The sequence below is a fragment of the Arvicola amphibius genome, chromosome 1 (assembly GCF_903992535.2).
Source record: "Arvicola amphibius chromosome 1, mArvAmp1.2, whole genome shotgun sequence".
Classification (NCBI taxonomy): Eukaryota; Metazoa; Chordata; class Mammalia; order Rodentia; family Cricetidae; genus Arvicola; species Arvicola amphibius.
The window spans coordinates 106590461-106608423 of NC_052047.1; the positions used below are offsets into that span (position 1 = coordinate 106590461).

General features: G+C 39.3%; 1 protein-coding gene across 1 annotated transcript; it reads left to right on the plus strand.

Annotated features, from left to right (window-relative positions):
- Positions 1-7441: 7441 nt before the first annotated feature.
- Positions 7442-8431, plus strand: LOC119805362 (putative olfactory receptor 52P1). The gene has a single exon (XM_038317324.1). The coding sequence runs from the start codon at positions 7442-7444 to the stop codon at positions 8429-8431; it is 990 nt and encodes a 329-aa protein (XP_038173252.1).
- Positions 8432-17963: the final 9532 nt, after the last annotated feature.

The window sequence follows — 17963 nt, forward strand, 5'->3', positions numbered from 1 at the left end:
TGGGCAATTTTAATAAAATAAGTTATATTCTATCAACATTTCAACCATTTTTGGTAAATTTCTACACAAATTAAGGAAGAAATAGTCATCAATTTTTAAGCAGATTAATATAGAAACATGACGATCTTTTAAAAAATATTATTTGAAAATTTCATAGACTTATATAAATAAGGCACTTTGATCATATCTGCTCTGTACTCTACCTCTGAAATGCTCCTTTTATATCTCCTCCAATATCAAGTTCTTTTTCATGTTTTAGAAATTTCAGGTCAATAAAGCCAAGCAAGCATGTTCATGTGGTTTTGATCTGGGTAGAGTGATTAATGTTGAGCTTTGGGATCTTTGCAGAAATGACCTGGGAGACACTTTAAGTGGTTGGTGAGCCTAAGCATCTAGTCTGAGAGGAGCAAGCTCCATTGACTCTTCATCTTTGAGTGAATATATCTAGAGCTAATATGAAACCAGTTCAAATTCTGAGGACACCTTCTGACAACGTTCCTTATCTACAGAGCTGTCAGCATAGCCTATTCTGGAGTCAACCTGGCTATCTAGGACTGAAACAAAACACTGGTTGTTACAGACTGACATTGTGCTAATAACAGAAAGCAATACAACTTTCTTATCTTACTTTTCTAGTGGGGAGAAGTGAAGAGTGGACCCCTACATGATTTACCATGTGAGCTACTGAGTTTCAGATACTTCATTATCCAATAGTATCATACTAAAACTATGAAGCCAAAGTGTTTCATATTTATTTAGTTTTGGTCTAAGTGCTGAATTAGAGATTTTTGCTTTCATGAATAAGTCTTAGTGGGAATAGGGTAGTTTCTCATGCAGAATTTTATACATCTGCTTCTGCCCAGTAAATGCCAGGGTGGGAATATTCTTTCTGTTTGAATCATTAGTGATATGTGATAGCATATTATTTTCTGCTTAGTTTTTTTCTTAATCTTTCATTATTGAAGCTACTAATTTTGTCTTTCTTTAATATATATATATAGAAAAATAGAACAATTCATCATGTAAACTTTGCCACTCCATGAGGTGGAATCCACACCCACCACCGCTTAAATAACCAAGAACCCGAGATTAGATATCCCATAGATATAGGGTAAAACCAAATCCTACTTGTCTTGAAAAAAGAAGTGACACATGATTCCTCATGTTATTTTTCTATTCTCATAGATAAGTGCCATTTTTAACCATCATTAGAGAAGCTTCCAACTACAGGAGATGGGAACAAAACCAAAGATCTACAGCCAGACAGCTAGTTTTTTAGACAAGTGTCTCTTTTCCCAAGGGAAGTCCAAACTTCCTTTCAAGTTCTTTTTCTGATCACTCAGGACTAACTGGCCACCCCCTAATCTAAAGTCATCATCTGATTAGGATGTTCTAGTATATCTATGGAGCCCCATTTACAAAGTACCAATGTTGGTATTTGAAAAACTGAAAATTGTCTGCTTGTGTGTGGATGTTAACTCCCTCCATTTCACTCTCACTAGAGGCTATCTCTACTATTTTTATATGAAATCACATTAGAAAGACACCTCTAACAATTCAGTTCAGCCTTGTCAAATTGACCTACCCCAGAGATGCTATTTCTGCAAAAGAGCCCCAGAACTTCGTAGGCCTTGAGACCTTAGCACAAGTGAATCCATGATAGAAGTACCATTCAGGCCATAAAACTCAGCATGAAGACAGTGCCACCTGCCCAAACTAAAAGAAAGGCCTAATCCATCAAAGTCTATAGATCTGGGAAAGTCTCTAAACATACTAACCCTGCCTTTTGGTTTCTGTAGTTCTGCTTCTGGTTAACTGTTTTTGTTAACTGAAGTATATCAATCCCTGGCATGATTTTTGTGCTTAAAAGCTCATCCTAGAAAAGCTCAACGTGACACTGGGATCCTAAGTATCCAGTGTAGTTACTTTTTTTAAATTTAAACCCATGTCCAAACAGTCTTCCCTGGTTACCCCACAACAATTTCTTCCTTGGAATATGCTATCCAGGACGTTCCCCAGAACTTGCTGAGTTGACTTGCTCATAGAGGTTGAGAAAAAGAGTTTTAAAGTCCATTTCTGCACACAGCTTACAATATTGTTGTGGCTAAATAATCAAGAGTTCAATACCTACCTACTTGGCTATATAGAGAATTCTGAATCAACATGATGAGCTCTTACCTCAACCAACCACCTAAATCTTATGCTCTTTCTTACTTCTTTTGTTTTTATTATTGCATTATTTAATTGTTTAATTATTAGCAATGAAATGGATTAAAGCACTTAGCTGTAGTTAGATTTGAAATTTTGGGGCAGGATGATGTCCTGGGAAATGAAAGTTTCTCATGCCTACTCTGTTCCAGATACTTAGGATAGCTCACTAAAATGGATTGTTACTCTGCTTTCTCAAACACATCCAGAGTGAGATTAACTAGTAGCTGTGGAGGAACACCCAGTCAATTGCTGTTGTCTTAAATGTTCATTGAGATAGAGTAGCAGTTAGTTACATGCCTAGCACTCCAAGTATCAGAATAAATAAGACCCTCCTTAGAAAGAGAAATTTGGAGGTCTTTCTTGTCATCTACATTGTAAAGTTTTACAGAATCAGTAACAGCTAAGGTATAGTTTAGCAATTTGTTTTTTAAGAAAAGCTACAGATGGAATGGGAATGCAGTAGAATTTGCATGCTGCTGGCTTAGAAGCTCTCAGTAACTGATCACCCATGTACAGGTGACCAGAACTCAGACCTAATTACAGCTGTGGCAAAAGCTCAAGATGGCCGAGTCACTTTTGGAAGGGTAAATAACAAGAGGAACATTTGGACAGATGAAGAGGGGCTACCTGCAGTACTTCACAGAAAGATCTGTAATTCTACAGTCTAGGGAGCCTCTCTGCATGATACGACATCCTAGGATTTGCACAAGCTGTTTCTCTGGGATTAGGATGCTAAGATTCTCATTTGTGTTCTGAAGGGGGTTTGGGATGTACAGTGGAGTAAACTATATTTACAGTAAGGTTCTTTCAAATCTTTCTTTATATGCGGGGTGCAGGTGGCAGAAATAATTGAGTCTTGTGGAAAACTGGATTAGAGGTTTAAAGCAAAAGATCTCTTGGGCAAAACATTTTACTGAGACCACCAGCGATGCATAGGTTCCCAGAAGAACACATGTGGAGATACAGGTTTAGTGATGTTTAATGTATGAGCCTTCTCTACCTTTCTCAATTCCTAAGATAATTTCATGTGGTGAGAACACCATTAACAAGTCACATCATCTAGGTTTTTCAAATGAGTATAACTTCTTCTTGAGTTCTATCACCATCTTGCTGTAGCTCTCATAGGTCATATAAAGTAGAAAACAAACGGAGAGGGCATCTCACAAGGCCAGACATGAAGCAATGCTGAGCAGCAGAGGTCAGCCTGGGGACATTATAAATAGAAAACAGAAACCACAGAGAATGGGATAGGGATAACCACAGAGCAAACAGATAGGTAAACATGTCCTAGGCTCCTGAGGGAATGGAACTGCAATAGAAATGGAAAGAGATTAGGATCATGTGATCACTGGTAGACTCAGTGACTAAATGTCAGATGCCTTTGGTTAATAGGCATTGAAATGTGAAAAACTTTAAAAGCAAAACAAAACAAAGAGATGTAAAATTGCCTAAGGAATAGACTACAGCGCTGTCTTCCCTGCTTCCTCAATACACTCTGACTTGGTCAACCAGGATTGAAAACATGGTGCTTAATTTCCAAGGAAACACAGAAGCTCCCTAGATGCCAGTAAGTTTTAACAGAGAAACCCACCAACTCCTCCCTCCCCGGGTCCCTGAGGTCCATTTCTTCAGTATAACAGCCTCTGAGCTCTTCATTCAGGTGGCTGAGGATGTGTGGGAACAAAACAGGCTCTTTGACTTTGTGAGCCTCTTCCAGGAGGCAGCAGCACCTCTCATCCACATTCTTCCACAGGCATGTGAGTTTGGGTGGGAAGGCGCTCTGGGAAAGGGGATTAGCTATCCTTTGAGGGAAGTCTATACATGCAACTGGTCATGAGAATTTTGCTTCAAAGCAGAGGAAATGAGGAATTTCCTGAAAAATCATCTTGGTATAGTCTGATTTGAAGTTTTAATTAGCAGCTTCCTTTAGCAGTTCCAGTTTGCAGGTAGGCTGAGTCCTTGAAACTAGCACAGTGGGGTTCAGGACAGTAAAGAAAGAAGGAAGTTGTGTGCTAATCAGATCTGTAAATGGGAGGCACTGTGAAGACAGATTAAGAAATTTATTCATTGTGATATTTTGGAAATTACTAAATAGAAAACAAATTAATTTTTAAGGGAAATTTGTGTGAGGTAGATGTTGCAGAGATCAATGGCAAGAAATTGGGTAGAGGAAATCAGCCTAACTTTGGTGATTCATGATCTTGAGTCCCCCCCCCCCCACACACACACACACACACACACACACACACACACACACACACACACTTTGATTCTCACAACTGACAGAGGCAGCTCAAGTGTAGCTGTGCTCTCGTGAAGACAGACTGGCAGAGTTTGTTATATGGCATAGTTTTGTTAGAAGTTCTATCGCTCTGGAGGCATTGTGTACAACTGCACAGTGAGGCTTGGAATAGTGACTGGTAAAGGGAGAAGTTCTGCTGGGAAAATGAGAATGATGGCAAAGGTTCAGCAGTTCCACTAAGTGTTTTGTGCAGGTGATTGTGAAACTGCAGATGTGGGGGTAGGTGGAACGATGATCGTGGAACTGGACAGAGGATGAGAATGTATAGCCATTTGAGGGACTAGCAAGGATAGAGTTTGGAGTTCTTTAAAAATGAAAAGGTTTCAGGGCCTCTAAGCAATGCTCAGTTATGTTAAGTTAGGATGTTCAGTTAAACCATGTGTGATAATCTTTACTTTCTGCAGTGTTAACCGAAAATCAAGTCCTAAAACATAGAGCCAGAAACTTACTGAGCGAAGAATAACCAGGCCACGCATACTGGATGTGGATGAGTGCCTTTAAGAGAAGGCTGAAAATTAAGATTGTGTGATGCATGGTGTAGTCTCAGTTGGCAGAAATATAGTGAGCAGGACCTTTGGACTTTTGTAGTCTGACTCTAGGTCCATGGTCTGTGCCAAGCAGAGACCCACATTAGCTCAGGAAGCAAATCTGGTTCACATATACTATAGCTGAATGCCTCCAATTTGTCCAAAGTCAGGAAATCTGATTTCCAATATCCTAATCAGACATTAAAGGGCATACAGGAAAATCTGTAAAAGGTATTTGTTCATGAATGTTTGCCTGGTATTAGGACAAATTACAAATTACAAAATAGTAAACAGTATTTATTAAGCAACTTAAATGGGCCCCAGAGTTCAGTAAGTAGTTTTATTTAAATTTTCATAATCTTGCTGCTTATTATTATTTCTAGCTTATCCTTCAGGAAATTATAGGGATCCAAAGAAAAAATACAAATGCCACTAATGAGAGGTGAATACGAAGATTTATTGCCAGTGGACTCTAACACTATGTACTGCATGAGATGTGCATATACTCTTGCTTGAAAATAACCAAGTAGATGTCTAGAAAATGCAAATCACATCAATAAAGGCCATATATTTGATCATGTCCCAAAACATCATCTTGATGTGCATCTCCTTAGAGAACACAAGCACCTGGCTCACAGGAACTGGACACGAAGATCTTTGTTTCCCTTGTCTGCAAGGCAAGATCTCATACACCAGTGTATGTATCCTTTTACAAACTTTCTGCTACATTGACCTCTCTCTCCTTGAGTCATGTGATTTACTGACATTGATCAGTGATTAGAATAACTTTATCACCACGCATCAAGCTCCATTTCTTTCGGTCATCCCCATGTCTTTGAGAAGAACAAATAAAAACTATCAGCAGTTGATCTTATTTACCAACATACTTAGACTTCTGAGTCTAGTTTAGTTTTTCTTTTATCTCTTTTTATTGTATCAAATAAACATCTGCTGGTAGGCAAGTGCCTTCTGAGCACATTTTTTCCCGTGAATCTGACCAAGTAGCTAGTTGGTCCATTATAAATCAGGAATGTTTACACATCTCTTTCAACATGTATTCAGAGTGAGAGAGTTGTGGCAAAGAAGCAGTTCCCTCCCGATGAGTTGTCTTCAACCACCTATACATCCTGGTTCTTTTGTACCAAATTTTATGTCACCTCCAGCATCTAGAATAGGGCCAATTATATATTGTCTTGCACATGGTTGTTGAATAAGTACACTTAAACTGCTAGACATAGAGCCTCTTGTTCCTGTTTTGAAAACCTTCAGGCAAAATGGTTTTCACAGAGATGAGTTGTTACTGTCTAGGTACAAATTGAAAACCTCTCCTCACCGCTATGGAAGAATGAGTAGTATTTGATGTCGTTTTGTATTTCAAATGGTCATATTAGAGTGACAATAGAGGACTGATGGGGTGATGTCATGTGTCTCTCAGATGGTCATGCACTACAGATAGAGTGATAACAGAGGACTGATAAGGGGGGGATAAAGGTGAAATTTCCCTTTAGGATATACTTTGAAAGAGAGTTAACCTCACTATATAAAAAGGAGGTAAAGCATCTTATGGGGTTTCTGATGAGAGTGGAGCAGCTAAATGTTTAAATTTCTGTGAACATTTACAGTAACTGTGAGTTAAAAATAGTCACCAAGAAAACCAGTCAAAAGATCCAGAGTCTTAAATACTTAGCATAAGCTAGGATAGGGACAGTTATATGACCCTTTGTCTTATTATTCTGTTCATTTATATTTCATTGGAAATTACTAAAACTAAATAGGCAATGTAAATGTGATTGAGTATACACAAAATACAAATCTCAGTATGTGTGTGCCAACCAAAAATAAATATGTACTTGCACAAAAAATGTTCATGGATTAATGGAGAGTGGAAACTACTGTAGGTGCAACTTGAAAACTAATTACTAAGACCAGATCTCCAATCAGAAAGGGTTTTAACTTAGATATGAAAAAAATGATGTCCAATTTGACCAGTGAACTGTGTTTTTAAAACTAATGGCTCCAAACTAATGTTTTCCTATATTGTGTGAGTATTTAGCTACATTCCCAGACTATGGGTTGTATTCCTTTCTTTGAAGACAAGAACCATTAACTAGACTACAATCACAGTTCATTTAAGTACTGACTTGAAGGCTTTCTCATGGTTACTTATTTTGTTACACACCATCTGTTATGCACTATGCAAACATGCTTGCAAATATTATTACATAGAATTTTCCTAACTTTAGGAAATAAATATGATTATGGTTATGACTACCATTTTAAGGATAGTAGTTTTCCAAACATGCTATAGCTAGCGATAGCTACTGTGATCTCATTCATATATCCATCCTATATTGTCTTTCCAGGAAATATGATATGATATGGGGATTTCTGATCAGACATGATGTCCAGCACCATAGGCCAGACCATGGAGTCTCCTAATCACACAGACTTGGATCCTTCTATCTTCTTTCTCCTGGGTATCCCAGGTCTAGAAAAATTCCATATGTGGCTCTCACTTCCAGTGTGCTGCTTGGGCACAGCAACAATTGTGGGCAATATAACCATCTTGGTTGTTGTTGCCACAGAGCCAGCCTTGCACAAACCTGTGTACCTTTTCCTGTGCATGCTCTCTACCATTGATTTGGCTGCCTCCTTCTCCACAGTACCCAAGCTACTGGCTATTTTCTGGTGTGGAGCTGGACATATCTCTGCCTCTGCTTGCCTGGCACAGATGTTTTTCATTCATGCCTTTTGCATGATGGAGTCCACAGTGCTGTTGGCCATGGCCTTTGATCGCTATGTGGCCATCTGCCACCCACTCCGCTATTCTACCATCCTCACTGATGCCATCATTGCTCGCATTGGGGTGGTGGCTATGATGAGAGGTTCCCTTCTCATGCTTCCATGTCCCTTCCTCATTGGTCGTCTGAGCTTCTGTCAAAGCCATGTGATCCCACACACATACTGTGAGCATATGGCTGTGGTGAAGTTAGCCTGTGGAGATACCAGGCCCAACCGTGTGTATGGGCTGACAGCCGCACTGTTGGTCATTGGAGTTGATTTATTCTGCATTGGCCTCTCCTATATCCTCATCGCACAAGCTGTTCTTCGCCTCTCATCCCAAGAAGCCCGATCCAAGGCCCTAGGCACCTGTGGTTCCCATGTCTGCGTCATCCTCATCTCTTACACACCCGCCCTCTTCTCTTTTTTTACACACCGCTTTGGCCACCATGTCCCACTCCACATTCATATTCTTTTGGCTAACGTCTATCTGCTTTTCCCACCAGCTCTTAACCCTGTGGTATATGGAGTGAAGACCAGGGAGATCCGTGAAAGGGTTGCCAAGGTGTTTCAGTGGGGACCAGGAACTCAGCTCAAATCATCTAAGTAATTATGGAGTATAGAAAATTAAAAACATCTTTTCAAGATTAAGAAAGTCTCAGTATTTGAAACTGGAAAATATTATAATGTTGGCATAAGTTCTTCTGAATATTTCTGTTCATTTATAATATCCATAAATCACAGAAGAGGAAAGGGTTTCTGTGTTTCTTCCCTTTGATTCAGAGAAGTGTAACATAAGAACATTCTTCTGTCTAGGTAGTGAATAGATACAGAAAAGCTTCCTCTGCCTTGGGCAGGGTCTACCTAGTTCATAAGTTCTGCATAGCCATGGGGTTCCCACACTTCCTGGGCCTCTCTTAGCACCCCAAGCATGAAGTTCAAATTCACAGCATCTGGAAGGATCAGGAGACAGGGCGACAAAGCTACAGCTAAAGAACAGCAAGGACATTATTAAGTTTTTTCACAAATCCTGTCTTTCCCCATTAGACCCTCAAGAGGGAAAGAGAGAAGCAAATGGCCAATAAACACAATGTGAGTGAGCAGCTGTACAGAGGCTTCAACTGAGAATACTGCATTTTATTTATTAATTTATTGCTTTTGCTCATCATCTTGTTGACCTATGTAGATGGGACATAAGACTCCTGGACATTTACATACTCTTACATCCTCAGAAAGCATCAGTCTTGAGAGAGAAAAACTAAGATTTCTCCTTTGAAAATTCCCATGCTTGAGAAAATAAGTATTGTTAGTTTGGTACTTCAGACGGGCAGAGAAAATGGTTTGCATATATTTTAATTAAATAAAATAGCCAGTGCATTGTTTGGCAAAATGATACCTTGCATATCACCAGTTTTTACTTTGCATTTCAGTACCTGAATTGAGATAACTTTAACGTATTTTAAAGAATTGTGTCCAGCTCCAACTAGGCATGGTATCACAGGCCTACAATCCCACCATTTTGGAAATGGAGGCAGTAAAATCATAAGTTCAATATCAGTTTGCATTCCATAGCAAGCCTCTCTCTCAGTTCTTACTCCCAGCTTGAAAAGAGAAAAAGAAAAAAATAGTACATATAAATCAAAATATGGCACTTCTTCCCCGAGGTAGGTGTTCATTCTCCAAATTGACACCTTGCTGGCACCAAAGTCCACAACCTACTTCTGCAATGGCAGGACTTCCTGTCCTCCTCTGTCTCAGGTCCGAGACTTCCTGTACTCTGTCTCAGGTCTGGGACTTTCTGTACTCTGTCTCAGGTCCGGGACTTACTGTACTCTGTCTCAGGTCTGGGACTTCTGGTACTCTGTTTCAGGTTCTTGAGCTAGGGGCTTGCAATGCTTCCAAATAAACTCTTGCCAAGTGCACAGATCGGTGTTTCTACTTGCTCACAACTTCTCATTTTATTGGGTCTCTCATCACTCTGTGTCTGTGGTTTTGTTTATTGTACATTTTATAATGAAACATTTCTTTAAATTATACTCAGCTACCTTCTACAATACTTTTCTCCATGCTTAAAATGTACACTAATTTCTGTACTATAGAATTAAATAAAATGATTCAAATAAACGACTTTAAATTCCAATCTGTATATGAACTTTTGACATCTATAACCATTATTTCCTTCTTTCTTGATGTGTTCACTTTTTGTTACTTTCTTTAATGTTCAAGAAAGCATAAAATATGCTGTCAAAGGCTTATCCCATCACCCAATTCTATTGCTTGGGTCCACAATTTGTTTGAGTTTACTGATATTTTTCTTAGTAGCTCATTTCCCTCTATATCCCTTTGCCTCTGTGTGTATGCATGCATACCACGTGTGTGTGTGTGTGTGTGTGTGTGTGTTTGTGTGTGTGTTTGTGTGTGTGCATGTGTGTGCTGGGGCCCAAAAGCCCAGGCCTGTAAGCCAAAAGAGTTTACAAGAGTTGTTTTTCAAATTAAGACATAGTTTCAAATTCCTGGAACAGAGCTTTCATATCTAAAAAAGCATCTTGCGGTTGTCTGTGTCGCGCCCGGCTGTCTGTGCCGCAATCTCCCCCGGGTGGTATTTCAGAATAACTTCCCCTTTGGCCTAGGGCTCAGTAGTTCTCCATTCTCCTCCAACCTTACCCCTCCCTACCAGAACTACCTTATAAGAAATGTAACCCTGCTTGCAATAAACGGAACCTTGACGCATCTCAGACTGACTCTGTCTTTTTTACGCGCTTGGTTCCCTTTCCTTTTCCCCCCCATTATTCCTAGGTGATGCCTCCTCGAGACCCATAAATTACCTGGCCTGCTGGACGGGTCATGTGTGTGTGTATTGACAGAGATCAAACTTAGTCTTATACTCTTTTCTTTACCAAGTAATTGTTTAGCTACCGAATTATATTCTTAACCTATCACTATTGTTTTTCAAAAAAGATTCTTCCTAGCGCATATGAATTTTATGTAATAACAAGCGTCATTGTAAAAATTTCAGAAGTTATATAATGAAATTTGATCATACTGACCTTACCCCATCACATTTGCTTTCCTTCCACTCCTGCTTCCTTCCTCCTCCAGACTATCCCCTCTTCTAGTTTTAGTCCTAAAAAGAAATTTCTTTTTGGTGGCCCAATTAGTGTAACTAGGGTTTCTCCCAGAACTGTGAGTGAGGGGTTATTTGTCAGAGTATGGGCAATGTACTAGCAGCTATACCACTTAAGCCATGCCTTTACATTTCCCCCAGCGATTAAATGCTCATAGTTTCGGGGGGCAATAGTATGGCTACTTGAACCCCTCACTCCTAACAACAAGGTGGTGTCTTGAGAGCTTCTCCCTATTCTATGATGGAAGGTTGAAAGGCCCAATCTTGTATAGTTCATCATAGTCAATAGGAGCTCCAGATACAAGGCAAGTCCTAAATAGAAGACAATGTTCTACATTTCACCTTTTCTTCATCTTACATTCTTTCTGGCACTTTTTTTCTGAGATGTTATCTAAACCATGGAAGGAATCAGATAGATGCTATGTTCATGGTTGAGCATTCAAAGTTAATTATTTTCAACATCTTGACTAATTATGAACCTCTCTCATAACCACTGTTCACTGCAAAAAGTAGTCTTTCTGGTCAAAGCAAACAAAAATGCTTTGAACATAAACATAAATATTTAGAAGGCAACTTGATGGGCATATGATATGGGATTCACCTCTGTATACCATGGTTACCATTAATGAAAAAAGAAACTGCTTTGGACCTATAGCAGGGCAGAACAGAGGTAGGTGAGAAAAACTAAACTTAATCTGTATATCGCCAGCAAAGTTTCAGCACATCTGACTCTGGCAGTGCCTCCATTGCCTCTCCCTGACTCTGCCTTCCTCCTCCCATGCTATAGGCCAAGGCAGTTATTTATTCATTAACCAATAAAAGCAACACACAGACAGAAGGACCTCCCACATCATTTCCCCTTTAATGTTTAAATAAAAAGGAAGGCTTTAATATAGTGAAATTACATATAACAAAACAGGTATCAAACAAGAATGCAGTTACAATATTTATATCTACTTTATCTTATATAATAATTGACAAAACTATATCTACTTTATATCTATTCTTTAACTCCATCAAAGACTCCAGAAGGATATAATATCACCTAAGTAAACACTAAGTTCATTGTAAGCAACTTTTCAAAACTCTAGAATTGACAGAGTCCTCTCGCTACTGGACAGTCACCCAAAGTTCTTCTGTACTATTGGGGCATCAATCTTCAGCCTACAGGCCCATGATATCCTGCAGACTTTTCCAAGAAGTAGGAAATTTCAAAGACAGTTCTGCCTATATTGGCAGTTTGTTAGTCACTTTCTTCTGTGTTCTGCAAAATGCCTGGCAGGCTCTTTCATGAAGAATGAACCCTGAGGATTATTTCACCTTTAGGCAGGTTCAACAGTCATTTCCCTGTAGGCCCTGCATGTCCAGTTAAGCAATTCAGGCAAGAGGAGGTCCTTGCCCAAATGGCAAACAAGCTCCATAAAGAGCCTCCTCAATGCCCATCATCCTCTTGAAATAGATTGGTGCTGCCAGGAGCAGATGTGTCTCACTGTCATGAAAAGTCTTAAGTTATTAAAACATTTTAAATGCCATATTCTGAAGGTCTTCATAAGATCTGAAGAATACCTATCTAACTGAAATATATCTCTATACATCTAGAAAATCTAACTAACATGACTACAAGCTTGACAATTATAGATGGGTATCTATTAACTTATAGTTCTTAATTATGTATTACATTTTAAATGAGCTACACAAACACAATACTTTAGTCAAGAATAGAAATATATATATATACATATATATATATATATACAGTATAACAAAATTGATCTTAAATTTGTATCAACAAACCAACATCTATACCAATGCAAATTATTCATGTCTATATCATATCCCCCTTTAAATGTAAAGAAGCATTTACAGGCAATATTTGGGAATATGGGCTTAGTTTTGTGCATACTGCTTCCTGCTGTTTGGGGGCACTGTTAATCAGGTCTTTCATGGTATATCCTGTGTTCTAGGTTAATCTCAGTCAGCAGTCAGGTGAAGTAATTTCTTAAGGGTGTTCAAGGTGACCTTTCATGGCATTGTGTTCTATCAAACCGTATTGGTCTGGAAGTAATTCACAGGTTCTCATCTTCTGTGGAAACAAAAGAAGAACCTCATTTCCAAAGCAACATATCCTTAGACCCAAATTCTGAAGTCAAGATACCTTTATAATATACATGCTGGTTTAGCTTAGCAGTCCATACAATGAAATGTTTCTCTGTACTTAGCTCCTTCACAGTCAAAAAATTCAAAGATAACAAATAATATACATAATTCAGACTCTCTGAATTTTCCATTTTTATGTGGCTTATTTTTCTTTACTCCTTTTAATTGATGACTATCTGTACTCTGTCTGCTTAAAGATTTGTTTTAAAAAAATGAGTTACTTCTTTTCCAACTTTCTATACTCTTTTTCTTCTCTCTCCCAAGTCTACATACATTTATCCAACACTGTGACCCATTTAGAGGTTTTTATGTCTGAATCTATCCTATTGTGAATCTTTAATTCTTTACTGTCTAGGAGCACTTCCTAAAAATGCTAAGAACTTCTTAAAAACTTAATTTGCATCATTGCTAAGGAAAATATGGCAGTGTCTGCTTGCTCTTCCCAGTCCAGCATGGCAAAGCTGCTTGCCGCCTCTGAGAACCATGCACACAATCCTACTTCCAGGCACACAGTTGGTCCATGCCACCATTAAGCAAGCTGCAGCAGTCTGCTCAGAAACCCCAGTCAAATGCTCTGTAGTCAGACCTCTTGCCTGAAAGAGTCAGAGTTTGCACTGGCAGCATGGCCCAGAAAGCTGGCATTTCAAAACAGCATGGCTTTTTTTCCTGCTATGCCTGAATCAGGAAAACTTCTATTAAAAGAGGGGCAGCATGCCATCAGCAAACAACAAGAAACTGTGTTAAATTCTGCATTTTTGTGTCCAGAATTAAGCTCTCTCAGGTTTTTAAGTAAATTTAGTCTACCACGCTGGCATGCCAATTATAGAAAGGAGGGACTGCTTGCTCATCCTGGCTGCCCAGAACCAAAATAACCACATAGAATCTATATTAATTAAAACATTTCTTGGCCCCTTAGCTCTAGCTTCTTATTGGATAACTCTTACATATTAATTTAACCCATTTCTATTAATCTGTGTATCGCCACATGGCAGTAGCTTACTGGCAAAGTTTCAGCATGTCTGACTCTGGCAGTGGCTCCATTGCTTCTCCCTGACTCTGCTTTCCTCCTCCCATGCTATTGGAAAAGTGAAAAAAAAAATGTTTTTTTTTTTTCTATGAGCTTAAACTCAGTTCTAATCTAAGTTGCATAACAGAAACATTAGCTAGGGAAAAGATTTAAAATAAAATACCAGGCAGTGGTGGCACACTCCTTTCACCCCAGCACTTGGAAGGCAGAGGCAGACATCTCTGTGAGTTCGAGGTCAGCCTGGTCTACAAGAGCTAGTTCCAGGACAGCTAGGACTGTTATACAGAGAAACCCTGTCTTGAAACAAACAAAGAAAATAGTGAAAAACAAGCAGCAAGCAATCCTATATCTAGGTTTTTACCCAGAAGATTTGATGTAAACATGACAAACCAATGGTTGAAAACAAATTTGCTGTAGCCTTGGTCATAGTAGCCAAGTTGAGGAGTCAACAGATGACTGGAATATGTTTATGATAACACTATTTATAAAAAACTATATAAAATATGAATGGATATCTGTATAACCATGCATAATTAATATTAGTTAACAAAACTAAATAATTATTAAATAATTAATAATATTTAACAAAATTAAATATCCCATAATTACATACTAAAATTCTAGCTCTTGTTATCAGGGAATAAACAACTAAGTCAAGCAATGTTGAGAAAGATACAATGGAAAAAGGATACTCATTCAATTCTACAGCATTTCTGAAGAGATGGAGAAATGCTTAGATAAATTCTAGCTCTGTTTTTGTGATAACACTGCCTGACATAATCAAGGATCTTGCAAAAGTAGATTTCTTATTTGTTTTGGAACTTTTCCCTAGTGAGTTAAATTGTTAACTGTAATACTGTCTTTGGCAATGGCAAGAATCAAGCCCTGGACTGGGTGTGCTGGCACAGCTCTCTGCTCACCCAGCCCACATAGCTGCGACCTTTAAGTTTACTTCTCTTGCTGTAAATCTCTTGAATTTCTTGATACTCTAATAACACCAAGCCCTGCATAAAGAGATCGTCTATAATCTCTATTCTGCTGTAGAACTGCCGTGTGCATCATGATGATGGCTTTAAAACATCATTTAGATATCCCCATCGTAGAGTTTGTCTTTCTGAGGTGGATCTATCTGTTTGGCTTTCTGTAGCTCTATTTTGAGATGATTACATTCTGTCCTTGTCAGTTCCAGGTTTTGTTCCCATACTGCTCACGCTTTCTACATCGTGGTTTGAGGAGGATTTAAATTCCTCATCATTCACTGAATTTCCACCTTTATTCTTAGTGGGAGAAGTTCTACATATTTAGGTTGTAGCTGTGTATTCAGTCATTTCAAAGACTCAGAGTTGTTTTTATTTATTTTATCCAAACTGCTCTTCAAAGTGTCTCTATCAGTGCAAACCTCTTGATAGGTTTGGTGGGTCTTATTAATTGCTTCTTGCACCACAGAAGTTGCTTCTTTATCTGAGCTCTACAAGCTCCCCCCACACAAGCACTTATTCTTTTTTTAAGAAAGAATTTTTTTGCTTCCAATTTCCGGGAGGATCTATATATGTTTTTCTTTGGGTTCACCTTGTTATTTGACTTCTCTATGCTTGAGAACTATTGGCTTAATGTCCTTTGTTTATGGCTAGAGTACACTAATGGGTAAGTACACACCATATTCATCTTTTACCTCACTCCGGATAGTGTTTTCTAATTCCATCCATTTGCATGCAAAATTCAAGATGTCATTGTTTTTAACTGCTAAGTAGTACTATAATTTGTATATATTCCACACTTTCTTTATCCTTTTATCCATTGAGGAGCATCTAGGTTGTTTTCAGGTTCTGGTTATTACAAATAATGCTGCTATGAACATAGCTGAACAAATGCTTTTGCAGTATGATTGGGTATCTCTTGGGTATATTCCCAAGAGTGGTATTGCAGGGCAAAAGTTGGGAGCATGGGGTTGGGGATAGGGGTGGGAATCGGGGTGGGGGAATGGGAAGGTAGAGAGGGAGGAAGGGCAGATATAGGAGCAGGGAAGAAGATATCTACATTAAGGGAGCCATTTTAGGGTTGGTAAGAGACTTGGCTCTAAAGGGGATCCCAGGTATCCACGGGGATGTCCCCAGCTAGGTCCTTGGGCAGCAGAAGAGAGGGTGCCTGAACTGGCCTTGCCCCACTATCACACTGATGATTATCTCAAATATCATCATAGAATCTTCGTCGGACGACGGATGGAGATAGAGACAGAGACCCTCATCAGAGCACTGGACTGAGCTCCCAAGGTCCAAATGAAGGGCAGAAGGAGGGAGAAAATGAGCAAGGAAGTCAGGACCACGAGGCGTTGGTCGACCCACTGAGACAGTGTGCCTGTTCTAATGGAAGCTCACCAAATCCAGCTGGACCGGGACTGAACAAGCATGTGATCAAACGGACTCCCTCATTGTGGCTGACAATGGGGGCTGATGGAGAAGCCATTGATAAAGGCACTGGGACTTGTTTTTACTGCATGTACTGGCTTTTTGGGACCCTAGTCTATTTGGATGCATAGCTTCCTAGGCCTGGATGTGGTGGGGGAGGGCCTTGGACTTCCCACAGGGCAGGGTTCCCTGCCCCCTCTCAAGCAGGGAGGGGGAGGGGTGAGGGGGATTGGAAGAGTGGGAGGTGAATAGGAAGAGGGTAGGAAGTGTAAGTTTTTGGATGGAAAAAAAATAAAAAATAAAAAATAAAAAAAAGATTTTTTTCCCTACATCCTAAAGCTACTTCTCGGTGTCTTCATACGCAGTGGCAAGGCAAACACGAAGCAACAGCCTCATCTCCTGAATGCATTGCAAGCAGAGTCATCACGTGTCTTCTGTAGGCTTTTTCACGATTCAGAATGTGGATACCATCTTTTACTAGTGCATCCATGAGAGCCTGAACATAGAACAGAGGTCTCCACTGATAGAACTTGTTATGCGATGACATGCAGCATTCATACTGGCAGCTGGAGACATAAATGTTTCATTTGCATCTAGTAATTCAAGTATCAGCTAAAATATTAGGAAAACTAGAAACTCAAACTGCAATAAGGAATCTCTGCTCCCACCTCTCCCCCCATCCCGCCCACCCCAGGAGGATATGCTAAAGACCGTGGGAAAAGTCAGGAAATCACATTTGATGAATTTCATTGCAATACACAAAAGACATCTTCCTTTGTCACCAAATGAAAGGCTGTGTGTCACCCTGGTGTCTTCTACTGTACCAGGAGATCAAGTTCTAACAACAGTAAATACATCCAGTAACACAGCTCTTACAGGAGAAAATTTCTGGAAGGTATCCCAAAGCTGTGCTAAATCTACTTGGGGGGGGGGGGGGCAGGACTAAAAAGCATTACCTTCACCCATTCTGCCTCCATTGCACTGTTTGAATCAACAACCAGAGCTGTATTTATGAGAATTAAATCTGAAGTTCATCATGATCTGATTATGAGGACAGTGTGCTGTATCTCTCAGTGATGCTCCCAAGAGATTATTCAAACCGGAAGTAGACTTTGACTAAACACTGCTGATTTTTTAGTGTGTACTTTTGCACATGCTGTACAATATGTAGTTGACTTCATAATATGATCTAGAGGCCCCCAGCTCTGCATTATAAGAACCAGATTTATGACATATACACTAATAATAAGTACTAATAATCTTAAGTGTTCCAATGAGACAGCCTTTCAATAACAATGACATGTTTTTGCTTTTCAAATAAAGACTAGAACTGGGAGGTTTTAATATAGGAGCAAAGCATCATCTAATGATGCTTATGTTCAGAGAACACAACATTGAAAATCTTATCTTTTCTTTTCCTCATAGGAAA